This window comes from Amblyraja radiata, chromosome 1 (assembly GCF_010909765.2).
Source record: "Amblyraja radiata isolate CabotCenter1 chromosome 1, sAmbRad1.1.pri, whole genome shotgun sequence".
In the NCBI taxonomy this organism is placed as follows: Eukaryota; Metazoa; Chordata; class Chondrichthyes; order Rajiformes; family Rajidae; genus Amblyraja; species Amblyraja radiata.
In genome coordinates, this window is record NC_045956.1 from 133,023,912 (window position 1) to 133,045,898 (window position 21,987).

A 21,987-nucleotide genomic window follows, 5' to 3' on the forward strand; every position below is an offset into this window, starting at 1 on the left:
CGATCGTCTGTCATGGAGGTGGGCTTCCCCTCGCGGAAGCCACGATCGGCCGGCCTTCCGCTGCAAGGAGCGTCCGCGCGCCTGGTGGGGAGGTTGCTGCCGCGGGCCAAGCCCGGCTAGACGCCCGCCCGCCTGCCCTCGGCCTCCCTCGAGTCCACGTCTGCCCGCAGCCTCCCTCGGGTCGACGATCGCCCGCCACCTTGCTCGAGGTCCTCGACTCGAAGCTCCCGCCCACGGCCTCGCTCGGGTCCACGCCAGCCCACAGCGTTGGCCGGGCCCGGCGCCTGGTGGGGAGGCTGCAGGTCATACTGGGTAGGTGCTGCCACTACCCCTTCCTCTTCCCTCTCTGCCCCCTCCCCCTCCCACTCTACCACCTCCCCCTCCCTCTCTACCCCCTTCCTCTCTACCCCCTCTCACTCTATCTCCTGCTCCCTCTACCCCCTCACTCTCTATCCACCCTTCTGCCCCCCCTTCCTCTCTGCCCCACTACCCCCTCTGCCCTCCCACCCTCTCTGCCCCCCTCCCTCTCTGCCCCCCTTCCCTCTCTTCCCCCCCTCTCTCTGTCCCCATTCCCTCTCTGCCCCCCCCCCCCCCTCTGGTGGATAATTGCGTTCGGGAACCAGCCCTCCCGTGACGCCGCAAGCCCCCCCACCCCTCAATCACTAACCCCCTCCCCCTCCCTCTCTACCACCCTCCCCCTCCTTCTATACCCTTCACCCTCTCCCTCTCTATCCCCCCCCCCCTCTCTAGCCACGCATGCGCAGTTGGGGGTTATGCGTGAGTGGATAGGGCGGGGATTGGGGTAAAAGGAGCAAATGAATAATATTAATATAATATCAAGGGAGGGGTTAGAGTGTGTGTATGTGGGGGGTGGTTAGTGTGTGTGTGATGCAGAAGGCCGCCCCTCCTCTCCCCACCCGCAACTGCGCGTCGAGAGGACGGGACCCAACGGGTCCCACTTGGTCTAGTTTCTTATCAATATTCTCTGGTCTTCGTATATTAACTGATTGTAACACTTCCTTGGTCTTGGTAAAAATGGTCACCAGTAGTAAGAATGGCAGAACTCAGGAAGCAGAGCTACTTCTATATCCCAACAAATTATTCAGCAGTCATGAAAGAGGTGGAAGAGCAATAGAAAAGTTTATTAGGTTTAGTTTTGGTTGATCATTGTCACGTGTACCAAAGTACAGTGAAAAGCTTTGTTTTGTATGCTATCCAAACGGATTAGATATACCTTACATAAATACAATAAAGTCAAACTTGAGTACAATAGATGGAGCAAATATTGTCCAGGAATAATAAAGTACGACTGTTAACACTTAGCTGACATAATTCTCCTGAGAGCCTTGAAAAATCACAAGCCTTGGTTAATAACATTCTCTCCTGACTATCAGTATTGTTTTCAATTCACTTCTATACACTTCCGTAAACCTTCATCATCGGAGAATACAATATTCTGCAGCTAAGAATTATTCCAAATTTAACATTCTCACAATTCAAACCCTGCTTGCTTGTATTCTATGCCTTTATCTCTAAAACAAAGACACCTGATTATTTTTAACAACTGGCTAAATCTATCAACCAACTTCAATCGTTTTTCCTGCAAATATTTGCTCGAAAATATTACTTAGCTCATCTGCCAAAAGTCTGACCAATCCACTAGCCTATTTTGTTGTTAAATCTACAACAATCCTCACCATATTTCATTGCACTTTCAAGCTTTAAAGGGCCTGTCCCACGAGCATGCGACCTGCATGCGGCAAGCGCGACCAAACCGGAAGCGGGGACCGCGCGGAGGTCGAGTGAGTGACGTGAAGTTCGAGCGAAGTCCGCAGGAATTTCGCGTGTGATGTATGGCGTCAAGACGCTGCGTACGGCATCGAGATGCTGCGCACGCCCGTCGAGGCGGTGCGTATAGCGTTGAGGAGGCTGCGGGCCGGTAGGCCGTTGCCGCGCGGAATTTTTGAACAGGGTCAGTTTTTCGGAGCCCCGCGCGATGTCGGGACCAACTCCGCACAACTCCATACGGCTCCGGCGATCGAAGTGGGACCGGCCCCACGAGGCCGTATGGCTCAAGCGACCATGTTAGGTCGCGCTTGCCACATGGAGTCGCATGCTCGAGGGACAGGCCCTTTAGGGGCTGTCCCACTCGGCGACCTAATCCGCGAGTTCAGAAGAGTTTGCCCTCGACTCATACTCGCAGCATGGTCGACACGAGGTCCGAGGAGGTCTTTGTAACTCTCCTTCATGCTCGAGAGTAGTCCCCGCGTACTCGAGGCCTGAGTTAGGTTGCAGCGTATTTTTCAACATGCTGAAAAATGCCCGTGAGTTAAAAAGGGTCACCATGGAAAAAATTGATATTTTTTTTACTCGTAGGTTTAGTCGAGGTAGGTCGTAGTAGGTCGGCATGTTATTCGTAGGTAATCGAGGGTAGTCAAAGGTAATCGAAGGTAGTCGTAGATAGTCTTCAACATAGTCGAAAGGAGGTTGACGGAGATCGAAGGAGGTCGTCTTCACTCTCCACTATTCGGTGTCCAATTTTCCCGAAGCTAGTCGAAGCTAGTATTCAACATAGTCGAAGGAGGTCGAAGGAGGTATTCCACATAGTCGAAGGAGGTCTTCAACATGACACTTTTTCAAACTCTCCTAAACTCGTCAATTAGGTCGTCACAGTGGGACAGCCCCATTATGTCATCAGGTAACAGAGGACACCATGAAAGATTGAAGAAGGATCCAACCCAAAAAGTCACCTCTCCATGTTCTCCAGCGATGCTGCCTGACCCGAGTTACTCCAACACTTTGTGTCCTTTTGTGTTAACCAGCTTCTTCAATTCATTGTTTCTACCACAAAAGACTTGTTCCCTCTCACGTTTTCCATGATTTTTTCATAGTGTTAAGAAGGACAATGTCGTCATTCTGTACTACAACCTGAATTTGCGAGGTGTGGTTGAGGTTTCTAGCAAGCTCATGAATTAGTTCATCAGGAAGAATTCAGATAAAAAGGGGCTGTAAATGTTATACACAAAGTGTTGGAGTAATTCAGTGCATGAGGCAGCATCTCTGGAGAACACGAATAGATGGCTTGGGTCGGGATACTTTATCAGACTGAATGTGGTGGGGGGGCGGGGGGGTGTGGAAGATGAAAGAGGAGTGGCAAGTCAAATCCTGGCAAGTGATAGGTGGATACAAATGTGGGGGGAGGGGGTGGTTGATTGGCAGACGGTTGGGCAAAGGTCAGAGATGAAAAGCCAAAATGTATGAAATCAACAAGATAATGACAGAATATGCACAAATTGTGAAGCCAGAAGTTGGGGTTAACCAGAAATACCACAAAAGGTAAGTTCTAATACAGGCATAGGAAGTAAATGACTGAAAGTTGCAGAATATCCTTAGCCAGTATTCTGATCTGAACCAATTACAGGTATTCCCTTTGTCCTATGTGGCCCCCTCCCACCTCCTCTGCAATTTAAAACTTACTTGTTTTTCTCTTTTTTGCTGTCCTGAAAAAGGGTATTCAACCTGAAGTGTTAAATATATTTTTCTTCCAACGGATACTCCCTGGCCTACAGAGTTTCTAAGATCATATAATAAGATCATAATAAGTGATAGCAGAATTAGGCCATCCAGCCCATCAAGTCTACTCTGCCATTCAATCATGGCTGATCTATCGCTCCCTCCTAATCCCATTTTCCTGCCTTCACCCCATTACCTCTGACACCTGTAGCATTTTCTGTTTTTAATCCTCATTCTGACAATATGGCTCTTGACTGTAGACTCTCCATCCAACAGGCAGTCTGTTAGAATTTAGCATGTCTGCAATAATCTCTCTTTCTTCCAAATTGAAAAACATAGATCCATTCTGGTTATCCACTCCATCTAATCAACTCATTTAATGCAACTTTGTTGTAGTGACAGTAATTCAAATACCTATTTCTTAAATAAAGGACAATAAGGTGAATGAAGGCGACTGGTCCACATGTAACGGAAAATAGCAGGTAATTGATTTGCATATTATAATAAAAAGATGGTTAAAAAACGTAGAGGTACCACATATGATTTGAAAGGAAGAACCCTTGACTTTGGCATCGTTTTTTAGAGAGCACCTTAAACGTGAACAATAATCATAAATACATGGTTAATAGCAAATTATTGCAAATATATTTAAATAGATACTAATCTAAAGGATTCTTGCTGTTATGGATTGAGAAAGTAAGATTCTTGTGAAAGTAGAAATTCCTACCAATAGTGAATAGAATCAAAAGAACAAAGAAGGATTTTAAAATGGTCAGGACTAAAGGAGAAGAACAGTATTAAATAGAAAATAATGATGGAAACATCTGAGAGGAAAGATACGGAAGGTTAGATAGGTGAAAATGTTGGGATGGATTATGCTCCATTCACGCTGCCACCTCGGCTCACTCTTCGATATCATATTTAAATTTTGTGTAACAATTGTCTGCAGTTTTGGTCCCCTAATTTGAGGAAGGACATTCTTGCTATGGAGGGAGTGCAGCGTAGGTTTACAAGGTTAATTCCCGGGATGGCGAGACTGTCATATGCTGAGAGAATGGAGCGGCTGGGCTTGTACACTCTGGAGTTTAGAAGGATGAGAGGGGATCTTATTGAAACATATAAGATTGTTGAGGGTTTGGACACGCTAGAGGCAGGAAACATGCATTATTTGAAATTGGAGAAGTCGATGTTCATACTGTTGGGTTGTAAGCTACCTAAGCGGAATGTGATATTCTGTTCCTCCAGTCTGCGTGTGGCCTCACTCTAGCTGAGTGAAGCCACACGCTGGCTTCAACGCAGTGCCTTGGGAGGCCTGTGGGGCGAGTCGGGCCTACCGGGGTGCGTTCCGGTCGTCGGCACCGCGGTTGTTCGACGGGTGGATCAGGCCCGCACAGCTCCCCGGGACATTGACTATAGGACAGCCAAGTCCCATTAAAACAAACATGAGAGGAGAAAGTGTAGGCAGGCACAACTATCTGGAGCAACGCAGCGGAGAGAAGGAACGGGTGACGCCATGGGTCGAGACCATTCCTTAGACAGTCTTCATCTGAAGAAGTATCACCCGTTCCCCCTCTCCAGAGACGCCGCCTGTCCTGCTGAGCCACTCCAGCACCCTATGTCAACCTTCGGTTTAAACCAGCATCTGCAGTTCCTTCCTACACAGAAGAGAAAGTGTGCATGAAATCAACGAGTTCGCTTCCCTTGGTCTCGTCTCCACCAACAATAATCCACAGTAATTTCCTAACAAGACTCCCATTTGCTTTGTAAATTGTGAGTAATGATGTAGGTCTTGAAAGGATTATCCCACTGCCAAAAGGAAGAATGAGATCCTAGACACAACTTACAGTAACAAATTGGTTATTCTCCATCTTTATTATATCTCCCACTTGAACATCCATCCATTTATCTCTTTGCAACCTAAAAGAAAAGACAATAAGTGCCATTAAATGTCAATTGATTTCCAAAAGATTGCTTGTGTAGCATGCATTATTGTGAGTGATGCACATAGGAATTGAAATTCTCTGCAGAATTCAGTCGCAAAGAATTAACTAATTTATCTTCTAGGATGTTGCCCATAAACAAAAAATGTTTTCATTTAATTGTCAATCTGTTATTTACTTTTATTTTTTGCCATAGTTCCTTAAGTTTACAAATTGATTCACATGGAACTATTATTTTCAGTATCATACAATCCAAGATCAATTTTAACCAGACTATATTATGTTACCAGGTGAAATCATTGCATTTGCAAAATCAAATTGGACACTTCCATTCATCATCAATGTTAACATGCCTGATCATGTAGCAAAAGGCGCATGCCTGATAATGTTCATCATCATATGAAGCAAGATTCAACTTGTGACCATCTAAATTGGAGCTCAAAAGTCGACACACAATGCAGTGAAAAGTGTTGGAAAAAACATGCAATGCATCAGGATACTGTTTCACTTTGCACAAGATTTAAAGAGACGTTCTGCTGACATTGCAACACTTCACAAGGTAGCTCTGAAACTCACCATGGGCTACTCATTCACACTCCAATGTGGTCAGTCTGTGCTTGTAAGAGCAATATTCCTTTTGAAAAATGCAACTAAGGGAAAATAATCTCATGCCTTAATTCAATGATTATTCTTCATGTTAGCACTTGTGTAAGGCAAATATGGGAGGCAACCTTGTTGTGTATTTTAGAGTCCTCACTAGTCACCAATACTTTGTATTTCCAATGATTCTGTATAGCTCACAGATTTTCCTTTACTAATGGACCCCACCCTTGGACATCACTACAGCACATCTCATTTAGCTTTTACCTCACAGCTCTAGCAACCTGGGTTCAATCCTTACATCTGGGTCATGTGCAGTTTGGAAATGTTGATTCCAGTGCTGTCAATGTTGTATTTGCAAGTTCTCCCTGTGACCAAGAAGGTTTCCTCTGGAATCTGAATTTCCTTTCACATTTCAAAAACATGCTGGCTAATAAATTAAATGGTACCGTACTTTGTCCTTAGTATGCATTTGAGTGATATAAACTGAGTGGAGTTGATGGGACCATGGGGAAAATAGGGAGAATACATGGGATTTGTGAAAATGAACCACCAGGTCTATTTTTGTACAGTACTGCTGTCTCAAACACCAGGGTCTATGATAAACAATATGGTAAACATTGAAACTAAAACAAGTAACAAGCAAAAGCAATTCAGTGGGGCTCAGCCACATTTAGCTCTAACAGCCTTTTGACCACTAAAGGAGGTAAGTAAAGCCACAAAAACAAGCCATCTACACATAGATACTGCAAGTATTGCATTGTTGAGGTCATAATAAAACATTTTTACAGTCATTCCATTTCAGCTAAAATAAATTTAAAAGTAAATGACAATTTTGTACATGCATCAGCTTTGACTGATATAGAAACATAGAAAATAGGTGCAGGAGGACGCCATTCGACCCTTCAAGCCAGCACCACCATTCATTGTGATCATGGCTGATCGTCCCCAATCAATAACCTGTGCCTGCCTTCTCCCCATATCCCTTGATTCCACTAGCCCCAAGAGCTCTATCTAACTCTCTCTTAAATACATCCAGTGATTTGGCTTCCACTGCCCTCTGTGGCAGGGAATTCCACAAATTCACAACTCTCTGTGTGAAAAAGTGTTTTCTCAACTCAGTCTTAAAAGGCCTCCCCTTTATTCTAAGACTGTGGCCCCTGGTTCTGGACTCGCCCAACATTGGGAACATTTTTCCTGCATCTAGCTTGTCCAGTCCTTTTATAATTGTATATGTTTCTATAAGATCCCCCTCATCCTACTAAACGCCAGTGAATACAAGCCTAGTCTTTTCAATCTTTCCTCATATGACAGTCCCGCCATCCCAGGGATTAATCTCGTGAACCTACGCTGCACTGCCTCAATCACAAGGATGTCCATCCTCAAATTAGGAGACCAAAACTGTACACAATACTCCAGATGTGGTCTCACCAGAGCCCTATACAACTGCAGAAGAACCTCTTTACTCCTATACTGAAATCATCTTGTTATGAAGGCCAACATTCCATTAGCTTTCTTCACTGCCTGCTGTACCTGCACGCCAACCTTCAGTACAAGGACACCTAGGTCTCGCTGTACCTTCCCCTTACCTAACCTAACCCCATTGAGATAATAATCTGCCCCTTGTTTTTGCCACCAAAGTGGATAATCTCTCATTTATCTACATTATACTGCATCTGCCACGCATCTGCCCACTCACTCAACCTGTCCAGGTCACCCTGCAACCTCCTAACATTCTCTTCACAGTTCACACTGCCACCCAGCTTTGTGTCATCCGCAAACTTGCTAGTGTTGCTCCTAATTCCCTCTTCCAAATCATTAATGTATATGGTAAACAGTTGCGGCCCCAACACCGAGCCTTGCGGCACTCCACTCGCCACTGCCTGCCATTCTGACAAGGACCCGTTCACTCCTACTCTTTGCTTCCTGTCTGCCAACCAATTTTCTATCCATGTCAATATTTTCTATCCATGTCAAAATTTTCTATCCATGTTAAAACTACAAATCTGTGCAAAACTACAAATATACCATTAAATACTAGATAATCATTCTCTTGGCAGCTCAAACTGAAAGGTTGTGAATCCATGACAGCAGCAGACACTACATACTCTGTTCAAAACCAACACAAAGTAGGAGATTATTCAGACTGCCTGTCGCACTCATTTACACGGTACAAGAGAGTATACTGTGCTCTTTGGCTAAATATCGGAGAAGCAATTTTAATGGAATATTTTTTTCTGAAAATATAGGCTGCACTTATTTCATTTCAGACAACAAAGAGAAGGAGCAGTACTAAGTTCCATAGTCATCATCATTATGGAAATACCATTCAGAGGTCATTCATATGATTAAATTCGGCAATGGAAAGTTATCTGCACAATTGCGGGCATGAATCAGAGAATTGTCTCGAAAGTTACCAAAATGTCATAAAATTCCTATCAGTTCAGTAATAATCAGGGAAGAGCATCTACTATTCCTAACCTGTCTCCTTACGTGCTTCTAGTCGCAGATGGTTGACACTATAATCTCTCAAGACAATCAGAAATTAGCAACAATAATTGTCTGATCTCATTCCCTATATAAAGTATCAATTAAATGTGTCACAAAATACACCACTGAATGATTTGTAAGAATATAAATGTTAATTATTCTGAAGAAAACATATAAAGCTTTAAGGGTAATACTTACTTTCCATCAAGAAGAATTGTGACTTCCCGATTGTTGACTTGGTTGTCACTTTTATAGCGATGCTGGAAGTTTAAGCAAATTGTAAAAGTAAGTTCATTTGAAATTCCTCCACAAATGGAGCTGTTCGTATTACCCAAGAAATATCACTTTCTGACTAGATAAACATTTAATCAAATAATATACCACAATAAAATGAATCAATTTTCTATTTCAACATTTATTTACAATAATGTTCGCCTCTATGGCCCACATAGTGAAGGCCAATTTTTAATGTAATCGAGTTATATAGCATGGAAAAAGGTCCTTTGGCCCAAATCATCCATTCAAACCAATATGCCCCATCTAAACTAGTCTCAATTACCTGCATTTGACCCATATCCCTCTGAGTATTTCCTATCCATGAACCTGTCCGTACATGGTTAGGAAAGGTTCCGTAAGACACTTGTATCATAACTACAATGAGACAGCTTTGCAAGGACATCATATAAAATAAATCAAAATTGCTGAAGACTGGTTTCTATGACAGGTGAAGATCTCAGGAAGAACCCGAGTGCACTATTATAATTGGAATTATAATGAAGAATAAATATCTAATCAAGAGAATAAACATTTGGAGGTAAAGACTAGAAGTATTTGATCATTATAGAAACAGAGGTGGAAATGTGGATGAATTTTATACGATTTTTCCAGGTGGATGAAGATTTTTCCAGGTGTCAATAATTTTGTGAAAAAAGATGATGCATGTTTAGGAGCAGTCATTGACAGCGGATGATATTTTTAAGAATACAGAAGATCACAGAGACAGGGCATTCTTCTATTTGGTTTTTGAAATGTTATTTCTTTCGTAATATATGCAAAAGAGGCAACCAAGTTGTAAGGTATGGTCCTCAATTAGAAATGAAATAAAGTGTCACATAAATTGTTTGACGATGTTGATTGAGGTACAAGTATCAACGAGCACACTAGCACTGCTCTCTTTTCATGAGACTCATCATAGTTTCTAATTGCCATGCCAGAATATCTAATCATCTAACCTGGAAAACAATACTTCTAACACGAGAGAATTCCACGGATTCACAACTGTGTGAAAAAGTTTTTCCTCATCTCAGTCCTAAATGGCCTACCCCTTATTCTTAAACTGTGACTCCTGGTTCTGGAGTCCCCCAACATAGGGAACATTTGTCCTGCATCTAGCCTGTCCAATCCTTTAAGAAATGTATATGTTTCTATAAGATTCCCTCTCATCCTTCTAAATTCCAGTGAATACAAGCCAAGTTGACCCATTCTTTCACCATATGTCAGTCCCGCCATCCCGTGAATTAACCTGGTGAACCTACGCTGCACTCGCTCAATAGCAATAATGTCCTTCCTCAAATTAGGAGACCAAAATTGCACACTATACTCCAGGTGCGGTCCGAGGCCCTGTACAACTGCAGTAGGACCTCCTTGCTTCTAAACTCAAATCCTCTCGCAATGAAGGCCAACATGCCATTAGCTTTCTTCACAGCCTGCTGCACCTGCAGGCTTACTTTCAGTGAGTAAGAAGGAACTGCAGATGCAGGTTTAAACCAAAGACAGACACAAAAAGCTGGAGTAACTCAGCGGGACAGGCAGCATCTCTGGAGAGAAGGAATGGGTGATGTTTTGGGTGGAGATCCTTCTTCAGACTGTTTAGGGATAGGGGAAACGAGAGATATAGACGGTGATGTGATGAGATAAAGAACAATGAATGAAAGATATGCAAAAAAGTGACGATGATAAAGGAAACAGGGCATTGTAAGCTGTTTGTAGGGTGAAAATGAGAAGCTAGTGCGACTTGGGTGGGGGACGATGTTCAGGAATATATTCATTTATGAACTGATTTTTGAAAGAAGGGTCTCGACCAAAAACGTTGCCTATTTCCTTCGCTCCATAGATGCTGCCTCACCCGCTGAGTTTCTCCAGCATTTTTGTCTACCTTTTGAAAGTGGCAATGCGCTTTTCCTGTTAGATTTTTGAGAAAGTCATTCAAAAGACATGTTGAATCCTGGGGTTTATAAATATGTGCAAAAAGCACAAGAACAAAGAGGTCTTGAGGAATCCTTTTCAGACTCTGATTTGCCCACAATTCGTGTACGAAGTAAGATACAAAAAGGTACAGAGGAGATTTACTTGAAAAATTCTGGAGAGGTAGGTCTGGTGAAGCTGAGGTTGTTAAAAGATCTGATAGATTGTAGTCATGAACGGCAGCAACATAATAGGGAGAAACTGTTCAGACTTATATATTTCCCTTATCATCCCATATTTGTGGGTCAAAAACAGAGGACTTGGAATTAAAATTATTTACAAAATAAAAGCGACAAAAGGGGAAAATAAGCCAAGTGGTTACCTTCCATAGAGTAACATTTCTATGATTCCCAGGAATGATTGAGTTAACATATGATGAGCATTTGAAGGGACTGGGCCCGTACTCGCTGGAGTTTAGTAGTTTGAGGGGAACCTCATTGAAACTTGCCGAATAGTGAAAGGCCTGGATAGAGCGAATGTGGAGAGGATGTTTGCACTCGTGGGAGAGTCAAGGACCAGAGGCCATAGCCTCAGAATAAAAGTATGTACCTTTAGAAAGGAAATGAGAAGGAATTTCTTTAGTCAGAGGGTGGTGAATCAGCAGAATTCAATGCCACAGACAGCTGTGGAGGCGTCAATGGATAGTTTTAAGGCAGAGATTGACAGATTTTTGATTAGTAAGGGTGTTGTGGGGCAAAGGCAGAAGAATGGGGTTGAGAGGGAAAAGTAGATCAGCCATTGAATGGCGGAGTAGACTTGATGTGCCGAATGGCCTTATTCAGCTCCTAGAACATGAATTAATCGTTGTGCAATGCACCAACATTTTGTTGTGTGTCTGGGACTGAAAAATTCAATATTGCGAAAATTCAGGAGTTCAAAAGAGTTACTTAATAATCTGTAGAAACAAGGAACAAGGAACTACAGATGCTAGTTTACTAAAAACTACCCAAAATATTCGAGTAACTTTGCATCATTGTCTGAAGAAATGTCCCAACACGAAATGTCACCTATCCATGTTCTCCAGAGGTACTGCCTGACCTGTTTGTTACTCGAGCAGTTTGTGCCTTATTTTAATTAATAATCTGGTGGATAAGGGGACTTTAAGGAAAAGAAAACATAGGGAGACTGCAGCTCTTAATACATTAACAGAGAGAGAACTTCAACAAAACAAATTTTAAATTAATTTATTAACATTTTCAAAATTTTAAGACAATGCTGTGATCCCAAAAAAAGGCAGAAAAAATTATGAGAAGTTTTGATAGACAAACAAAAGCCAAGAAAAGCTTAGCGGCATGGTGGCACAGTGGTAGAGTTACTGCCACAGCGCCAGGGACCCGGGTTCGATCCGGACTACGGGGGCTGTCTGTACAGAGTTTGTATGTTCTCCCTGTGACCTGTGTGGGTTGTCTCCTGGATCTCCGGTTTCCTCCCACACTCCAAAGACGTACAGATTTGTAGGTTAATTGGCTTGGTATAATTGTAAATTGTCCCTAGTGTGTAGGATATTGCTGGTGTGCGGGGATCGCTGGTCGGAGCAGACTCGGTGGGCCTGTTTCCACACTGTATCTCCAGACTAAACTTTAACTTAAAGTAGGGTTGAAGTTACAACAAGCAGTAAAATCCATGCATATACCTCGAGAAGGAGATTGAATCACAAGATTTAAATCTTTGGAAGATAATAACACAATATAAAAAGAACTTACAAAATCATCGATAGCATCTTTCACTGCTGTTATGGTCAATACCAGCACTAAAGGCACAACAGTGGTATACCACGATAGAGATGATACTTGTGGAATAAGCTGAAGGATGCAAGAAAATTCATTTGAACATTTCCAAAATAAACAACAATGCTATCTTGTAAAAAACTAATAAAGGAGACACTGGCCCATAACTCCTTAAGCATAGCAAATCACATGGAACAGCCAGCATTTCTCAGAAAACATGGGCCAAAATTTTAATTGCTGTGAACAATAAGATGGATCATTCGATTGTAATATTTCAAAAAGTAAGAGAATAAAGTTTGCAGCACCAATTTTCAATATACATTAAAGCGAAAAAAGGGTTAAAATGATAATTAGAGATATTTTGTTGCCATGCCTCCTGCAGAATTATCTTCAGCACTTTATTCAGATCTTGCTAGCTCCTTGGAAACATTTTTCCATTGCAGCATTCAGTAGTTACATTCCTCACACCTGGAAGATAGTTGCTTACATGAGTTTAGTTTATTGTCACGTGTACCACGGTACAGCGAAAAGCTTTTGTTACGTTCTAACCAGTCAGCAGAAAGACAATACATGATTACAATCGTGCCATCCAGAGTGTACAGATACATGATAAAGGGAAATAACGGGAATAACGTTTGGTGCAAAATAAAGTGCAGTACTGTCCAATCAAAGATAGTCCGAGGGTCTCCAATGAGGTAGACGGTAGCTCAGGACTGCTCTCTAGTTGTTGGTGGGACGGTTCAGTTGCCTGATAACAGCTGGGAAAAAACTATCCTTGAATCTGAAGGTGTGCATTTTCACCTTTTGCCTGAAGGTTACCACTGGGTTGGGTTGGGTTACCACTGATCCTTGATTATGCTGGTGGCCTTACCGAGGCAGCGTGAGGTGTAAATGGAGTAGATGGAAAGGAGGTTGGTTTGTGTGATGGTGTGGGCTGCGTCCACAATTTCTTGCGGTCTTGGACGGAGTTGTTCACAAACCACGCTGTGATGAGTCCCGATAAAATGCTTTCTACAGCAGATCTGTAGAAGTTGTTGAGATTTGTGAGAGACATGCTCAACTTCCTAAGCCTTCTCATGAAGTAGACACGTTGGCGTGCTTTCTTGGCCATTGCTTCAATATGGACGGTCTAGGATGTTATTGATGATATTTACTCCAAGGAATTTGAACCTTTCAACCATCTTTACTTCGGCTCCATCAATCCTGAAGTTAATCATTTTATCCTTTGTCTTGCTGATAAAGGTTAGAGAAAGGTTGCTGTCTCGACATCAGATCACGAGGTTCTCAATTTCCTTTCTATACTCCATCATTATTTGATATCAGGCCCACAATGGTGGTGTCGTCTGCAAATTTGTAAATTGAATTGCATTTGTATAAGGAGTAAAGAAGGGGGCTGAGAGCACATCCTTGCGGTGCACCAGTGTTGATGATTATTGAAGGGGATGAGTTGTTTCCTATCCTCACTGATTGGGGTCTATTGATCAGGAAGCCGAGGATCCGATTACAGAGATGAGTGCAGACTCCAAGTCCCATGAGTTTGGTGATGAGCTTGGATTTGGATAATGGTATTATTAAAAGCAGACCTGTAGTCTATGAATAGGAGTCTGACATAGGTGTCTCTCTTATCCAAGTGTTCCAGGGGTGAGTGTAGGGCCAGGGAGATGGCATCATCCATGGAGCTGTTGTGGCGGTAGGTGAACTGCACTGCATCAAGGCTGCTAGGTGGACTGGATTTAATGAGTTCCATAATTAGCTTCACAAAGTATTTCATCTTGTCAAGGCCACTGGGCGGTAATCTTTAAGGCATGAAATTGCATTTTTCCGGCAGCAGGTTGATGGGGGTGGGTATCTCAAAAGTGAGCAGGGAGAAATTAAAGATGTGTGTGAAAACTCCCGCTAACTGGACCACGCAGCGATCAAGGACGTAACCAGGAACTCCGTCTGGGCCAGTTGTTTTCTCTGGGTTCACCCTCAGGAAGACCAATCTAACCTCTGCAAAAGTGGCCCTGAGAAGAGGCACATTTGAGTCCGAAGAGACAGGTGTCATCACCCCATTGGCCTTCTGCTCGAAGCGAGCATAGAAAGCATTAAGTTCAACAGGTGGGGATGTACTATCAGTAATGTTGCCTGATTTAGCTTTGCAGCCAGTTATAATATTCAGACTTTCCCACAGTCTGCATGCGTCTGAATGATTATACTGGGACTCAAGTTTGTCCTGTTATTGTCTCTTGGCATCCTCGGTAGCTTTGCGTAGATCATAGCCGGCTTTCTTGTACCGCTCGGGATCGTTTGACATGTATGCAGTGGACCTGGCCTTCACCTGTGGTTCATCCATCAATATCAATATCAATATCAGTTTTATTCGCCACTTGCACATAAAGTGCAAGTGAAATAATTTTGCCAGCAGCGGTACAATTAAAAAAAGAACACACAAAAACACAATAAAAATTTAAAACAAACATCCACTACAGCATTCATCACTGTGGTGGAAGGCACAAAATTTGGCCAGTCCTCTTCCATTTTCCCCCGTGGTCGGGACCTCAACCCTCCGCAGCCGCCACTGCGGGCGTCCAGATGTTCAGACAAGGTAAAGTCCAGATAAAGTCCTGGTAAGCCTTGAATCGGTGCTTCCCCATCGGAGACCGCGGCTTCAGGTTGGTGTAGGCCGCAGGCCGGCGGTCGAAGATTTAAAGTCCCCGCCGTGCCGCAGCCAGAAGCACCGCAAACCGCAGGGCCGGCGGCCAGAGCTCCTCTCCAGGGGTCCCCGGCAAGGGACCCCGCTCCTGATGGTAAGTCCCCGCCACGCCCGCGGTAGAAGTAGGCCGCGGGCCAGCGGTCGGAGCTTCTTCTCCTCCCGGGTCCCCAACTAGGGATCCCAGGCTGCGGACGCCGCGCCAGCTGGAGCTTCAGGCTGCCGTGGGACAGCGAACGGAGCGCTCCCCTCCCGCGACCCCCGGCGAGGGCTCGCCCGCTCCGCGACAAGAGTTCACGCTGCGCCCGCCGCTGAAGCCCCGGGCATGTCTCCGGGAAAGGTCACACCGATCCTTGCTGTTAGACCACGGGGGAGGCGACATGGAAAAAGTTGCCTCTCCGTGGAGGAGGCGACTGAACCGGTTTCCCTCTTACCCCCCACACAAGACACACAGAGAGACACCAAAAACACACATTAGGACACACTAAAAAAATTTAAAAAGTTGAAAAAACTAACACGCTGCTGGCAGGCTGCCGGCTTGCAGTGCCCCCACCGACCTATTCCAACTAGGATTTCTGGTTGGGGAACACTTGGATTGTCTTTGCGGCACTCAATCTTCCATGCAATTGCCGATTAAGTCAATCACAGCAGTTGCGTACTCAGTCAAGCAGAATCCCTGAATATGGACCAGTCCACTGACTCAAAGCAGTCGCGTAGGATGTTATCCATGTCCGTTGACCAGCATTTAACAACTCTCTGTACAGTATCCTCCCGCTTCAGTTTTTGTTTGTAGGTGGGGAGTTGAAGCACAGTTAGATGATCTAGATTTCCCAAGCGTGGCTGAGTGACAGAGCGGTAGGCATTTTTTATTGATGTGTAGCAATGGTCTAGGGCAGTGCTTCTTAAACTATTTCAGTGTCATTCACCCTTCAGTCTTTATCACAAAATTTCAATCACCCTCGACCAAATTTGCTTATATTTTTTGGTAATTTTCATCTTATTCTGTCTTGTGTATAATTTTATACATAATTTATTTTGTCACATGAGCAAAAAACATAAATTAACTCATTCACCCCAAAATAATTTCATTCACCAGTTTAAGAAACACTGATCTAGGGTGTTCTGGTCCCTGGTGTCCCTGGTGGGACAGTGTGGTATTTCACTTTCAGTGCTTGTTGCGGGGTGGGAGATTGCAACCTTCATGTGGTCCGCCCCGTTTTGACGAATGCAATCAACCAGGCGTGCACAATCAAATAAGATCAAATAGAACAAGTTGTCCTACAACTTTAGGCTGTGCACGTAATACGCAAGAAGTAGAATGTTTGTTGCACCTGCTATGCTGGCTGCTGGCAACCACGAGAACTTGGGCACATCATTTGAAAATGTTGTTCTGAAGCTAACAGTTTTCAAGTTAATCCAATAATGGGGTTCTCTGAACCCTTCAATTGATGCGTCAATCTTTATTCTCATCTCACAAACAGCATCAGCACAACCCACAATGCTGCTTTAATGTTTAGTTTAGTTTAGTTTAGTTTATTGTCACGTGTACCGAGTTGCGTGTTGCATGCTAACCATTCAGCAGAAAGACAATACATGATTACAATCAAGCCATTTCCAGTGTATAGATACATGATAAGGGAATAACGTTTAGTGCATGGTAAAGCCAGCAAAGTTTGATCAAGGATAGTTCGAGGGTCATCAAAGAGGTAGATAGTAACACAGGACTGCTCTCTACTTGTTGGTGGGATGGTTCAATTTCCTGAGAACAGCTGGGAAGAAACTGTCCCTTAATCTGGCAGTGTACGTTTTCACACTTCAATATCTTTTGCCTGATTGGAGAGGGGGGAAGAGGGAGTGCCTAGGGTGCAACCTCATCCTTGATTATGCTGCTGCTCTTACTGAGGCAGTGTGGGGTATAAATGGAGTCAATAGAAGGGAGATTGGTATGTGTGTTGGTCTGGGCTGCTTCCACAATTCGCTGCAATTTCTTGCGGTCTTGGATGGAGCTGTTCCCAAACATCCTAATCATCCAAACATCCTGTGATGCATCCTAATAAAATGCTTTCTATGGTGCATCTGGAGGGTTGGTGAGAGTTTTTGGGGACATGCCAAACTTCCTAAGCCTTCTAAGCAAGTAGAGGCGTTGGTTTGTTTTCTTGGTCGTTGCTTCAAGGTGGGTGGTCCAGCAGAAGTTGTTGGTGATATTGATTCCTAGGAATTTGAAGTTTTCAACCATCTCTGCTTGCTTCATTTCTTTATTCTTTATTAATAAAAAATATAGGAATGGGCGCTTGGCTAGACTTTAAGGGCAGCAGGGCGAAGGCCGTGGCACCAACAGGACTAACAAACTTATCAGGAAGGCTGGCTCCCTCCTGGAGGCGGAGTTGGATTCATGGGGGGTGGTCTTGGATGGGAGGTGGCTTCTCAAACTGCAGAGCATGTTGGACAATACAGCTCACCCCATCCATGACGTACTGGTCAACCTGAGGAGTACCTTCAGCAACAGACTGGTCCCACCAAGATGCAGTACAGAACACCACAAGAGATCCTTTTTTACTGTGGCTATCAAACTGTACAACTCCTTCACCTTCTGTCGTGGAGTGGACTGCACCCCCTCCCCAATCTTTTGCACATCCACAATCCTTTCCACTCGTCACTTTAATTTGTTGTTTCATGTATCTTGTGTTTTATGACTGTTGGCAGATTAATTTCTCTCCTAGGATAAATAAAGTTCTATCATATCGTATCGTATCGTAAAAATGTAAGCCTTTGGATGTATTGACAGTAGTTTCCAGAATGAAGCCCAGATGCTCCAAAATCACAAATTATTTTTTAATTAAATGGATTTGATTGTTGCACGCAGTAAAATGAAATCTTCACTCATTATGACTACAAATTAGAATATTCCAATTAACATTTTGATTATATATTCCTAAACTCTATGAAGTTATTTAGCAATAAATTTTATTTAGATACCATAAATGATGTAAAAATATCGATAAGTGTTTTAATAACAGCATGAATTAATAACAATCAATGTCAAACCAAAGAAGAAGTATTAGAGAAACTATTAATTATTCAAAAAAAGTAATGTGAACACACATAAAAATAAACACTCACCTGCAGAATTAGTAAAAATACAAAATAAGCATTGGCAATTCGTTGAAATTGTTCAAACAAGTTGACTGGCAGGAATGTAAAAATATTATATTTGGAAGTTTTAATTCTATTGTTCTGAAAAAAAATCAATATTTAGTAAGCATGTGAAAAGTAATGTAAATATAAAATATATAAAATTACAATATTTTCACATCAAAACCAGGATGAATCACAGAATGTAAATGATTTTAAAATAATCATAAACATATGAGAAAATGGAGCTCTCATTTTGATTGTTTCAAAAATTCTACAGCTTAGTGACAAGTCATACATAAGAAATTAACTTTAGGACAAATACAAGACAACACCAATTTTATTATAAGCAATACTGGCAGAAATTTCAATACTTTCTGTTAGCTTCTCAATCATAAAGAGAAATTAAAATCAATTGCAATCTATATTGCCCATTTCTATATATAATTCTGCTTTAAAAATTGTTTTTTATTGAGTGCAAATCAATTTTCTGAAATTTAACCATAATAACTGGAATGCTTGATTCAACACCAGATATAGGATATTTTGCTCCACACACATCTCCCTAATTTTAGATAGAAGATCTGCCCCATATATTGTTAGTGTTGGGGAAATTGTAAATACTGATAATTTGTTTGGTCGTGCTCCACAAGGAAGTGTAATTCGCTGTATGGAATATAATAACAGGACCAAAATTGGTGAATTTCTTTGGAAAATAAGGTTCTCTCGCCCTGATCATTAATTGCCAAGGGCACCACAACCTTCACGGGTACAAAACAACAGCACCTGTTAAGAGTTTGAGGGAGGTATTCAAGGGAAGCTTGTCAATTCAATTATAATAAAAACACAAAATGGTAGCGATACTCAACAGGTTATTACAGCTTCTGTGGAAGAAACATTCCAGGTTGATGATCTTTAAACATAACATTTGGATCAGAACTTTGTTGAAAGATCATTAACATATAATATATAACAATAACTTGTTTCTTTCTCCATATATACTGCTTAACTGGCTGAGTATCTCCAGCATCTTTTGTTCTGGTGTCAGGTTTCCAATACCTAGAGTGTTGTTTTGACTGATTACCCACAGGAGACAAAGAAATTAAGTATTCCTAAAATGGAGTCCAAACTACAACAAATTGATGTTGTATGCATTACTATTTTAATTTGAGATCTGAAAGGAGATGAAAATGTATTTAAAGATTGATAAAGATTCACCAGACCTAAAAATAAAGTATTTAATGAAAAGTTAAAGAAGGCAGAGAGCAAGTGAGAAAGGAGCACAAACCTGTACTGTAGGGGACGACAGATGGCACAATGGGCTAAGTGTTCGGCTGGCAACCGGAAGGTAGCCGGTTCGAATCCCGCTTGGAGTGCATACTGTCGTTGTGTCCTTGGGCAAGACACTTCACCCACCTTTGCCTGTGTGTGAATGTGTGTGAATGTGTGTGAGTGATTGGTGGTGGTCGGAGGGGCCGTAGGCGCAGATTGGCAGCCACGCTTCCGTCAGTCTGCCCCAGGGCAGCTGTGGCTACAGAAGTAGCTTACCACCACCGAGTGTGACTGAGGAGTGAATGAATAATGCGATGTAAAGCGCCTTGAGTATTAGAAAGGCGCTATATAAATCCCATCCATTATTATTATTATTACCTCAATGCTTGAATATAAATGCCAACATGAAATAAAATGGCATGTGATAACACATCAGAATTCCCACATCAAAATTAAGGATTTATAATGCACTTATATATTTACAATTTTCAGCTAAAATAAAACTTTCGTTATCTATAAGGATATCAACAATGCCAAGATATTTCAGAGTCCGATTATATGTTTGAACAATGCTTTACATCCGATGGTTAAATGGATCTTCCCAGTTCTGTGGCATATTATCCCACATATTTGTACACTGATATCAATGGATATCATCAACATTTAAATATTGTTTACTCACCACATACTGAAATTTCAGGTTGAAATGTCTATTATTTGCCCTTAAGTATCTCTCTTCCTCTATAAAATACAATCAAATAATTATGTCAAGTGCTTATAAAAGTACATACATATACTTGATGGATTATTGGCTAAAGGCTGCAGTGGGAGAGTAAATTGGACAATTCTTCCAAAAGCCCAGCACAGGTATACTGGATCAAATCAGTGCCACAAGATTTTTCGATGACATATGTGATTTACAGTGGTCTTAATTGTTCATTTGTTTCTGTGCATACAATTAAAAATTTAATAGATGAGCAATATTGTTTAAAAATGTCCAAATTACTGTGACATTAATGTCCATTTATCATAAAATTTAAATAATTCACTATCCGATTATTCAGAAATTTCAATCTTTTATGACCTCATAATCCCGGTTCCAGCAATCCTTTGCTGGTTCCTAACTACCCTTAACACACTGGACTCCAATTATCCCATGCTTCCTTTAACCTCACAGAGTCTCCATTTCTTCCACTCCCTTGAAACTCACTGTTCACCTGCACCTCCTCCAACCTCATCTACTGCATCTCACCTCTACATTGGCGAGACCAAGCGTAGGCCCGGCGATCGCTTCGCCCAACACCTCCGCTCAGTCCGTACTAACCTACCTGATCTCCCAGTTGCCCAGCACTTCAACTCCCCCTCCCATTCTGAATCTGACCTTTCCATCCTGGGCCTCCTCCATTGCCAGAGTGAGGCCCCGCGTAAATTGGAGGAGCAGCACCTCATATTTTGCATGGGTAGTTTACACTCCAGCGGTACGGACATCGACTTCTCTAATTTCAGGTAGTCCTTGCTTTCTCCCTCCTTCCCCTCACCCTCCCACATAGTCTACTGTCTCCACATTTTCCTTTCTGTTTTTCGCTCCCCCCTCCCGACATCAGTCTGAAGAAAGGTCTCGACCCGAAACATCGCCTACTCCTTTTCTCCATAGATGCTGCCTCACCTGCTGAGTTTTTCCAGCATTTTCTGTCTACTTTCAATTTTTCCAGCATCTGTAGTTCCTTCTTAAACGTTCTGTTTACCATACTCTCTTTAAGCTTTTAATGTCTTAGTTCCCATGCTTTGTTTAACATACCAGTAACCTGATTCCTGCGCTACCTTAAACACATTGAGGCCCCTTATGCCAAACTCCTGGAAATTGATCTGGTTGATTCATGAACTCCTTCGAAACTCATTAAATTCCCTATCTACAATCCTTTGAAACTCACTGCATTCTGCTTGCACGTTCTATTTAAACTTAACAGGTTTGGTGAAAAATGTGTCAATCACTGTGAAATATTATATATAATATAATAAATAATATATATGGTTTGTATGTAAATTTATTATTTAATTTATGTAAAGCACTTTGGTGTCAATGCAAGTTGACATAAAATGTGCTATATAAATAAAATAAAAGCAATAATAATAATAATAATAATAATAATAATTGAAAATAAATCAATTTAAAGGCGTGTTGAAGAATTAATTGGAATAGTCAAGAAAGTCTGCTCATTTGTCACACCAAAATCTGGACTGATGGAATTTTATTGTATGGCACAAATCAGTAGCATTCAGCTTCAAAATTCATACTTTGTTATTTATACATTTTATAATTTGTACAGTTGTAACTACATGGTAATTAATTATTTGTAATTAGTTGTTTTCCTGTGGC

At 42.1% G+C, this 21,987-nt stretch overlaps 1 protein-coding gene across 1 annotated transcript in view; it reads right to left on the reverse strand.

The window, feature by feature from the left end:
• The window catches only part of LOC116983368 (probable phospholipid-transporting ATPase IM), a 170,873-nt gene that overhangs the window by 139,772 nt on the left and 9,114 nt on the right, over window positions 1-21,987 (reverse strand). Inside the window, exons 4-8 of the mRNA XM_033037133.1 lie at window positions 20,293-20,351; window positions 18,327-18,440; window positions 12,491-12,589; window positions 8,742-8,803; window positions 5,358-5,430 (exon numbers count right to left, since the gene is read on the reverse strand). Coding sequence (XP_032893024.1) covers window positions 5,358-5,430; window positions 8,742-8,803; window positions 12,491-12,589; window positions 18,327-18,440; window positions 20,293-20,351 — 407 coding nt within the window. The remainder of the gene's footprint in view (window positions 1-5,357; window positions 5,431-8,741; window positions 8,804-12,490; window positions 12,590-18,326; window positions 18,441-20,292; window positions 20,352-21,987) is intronic.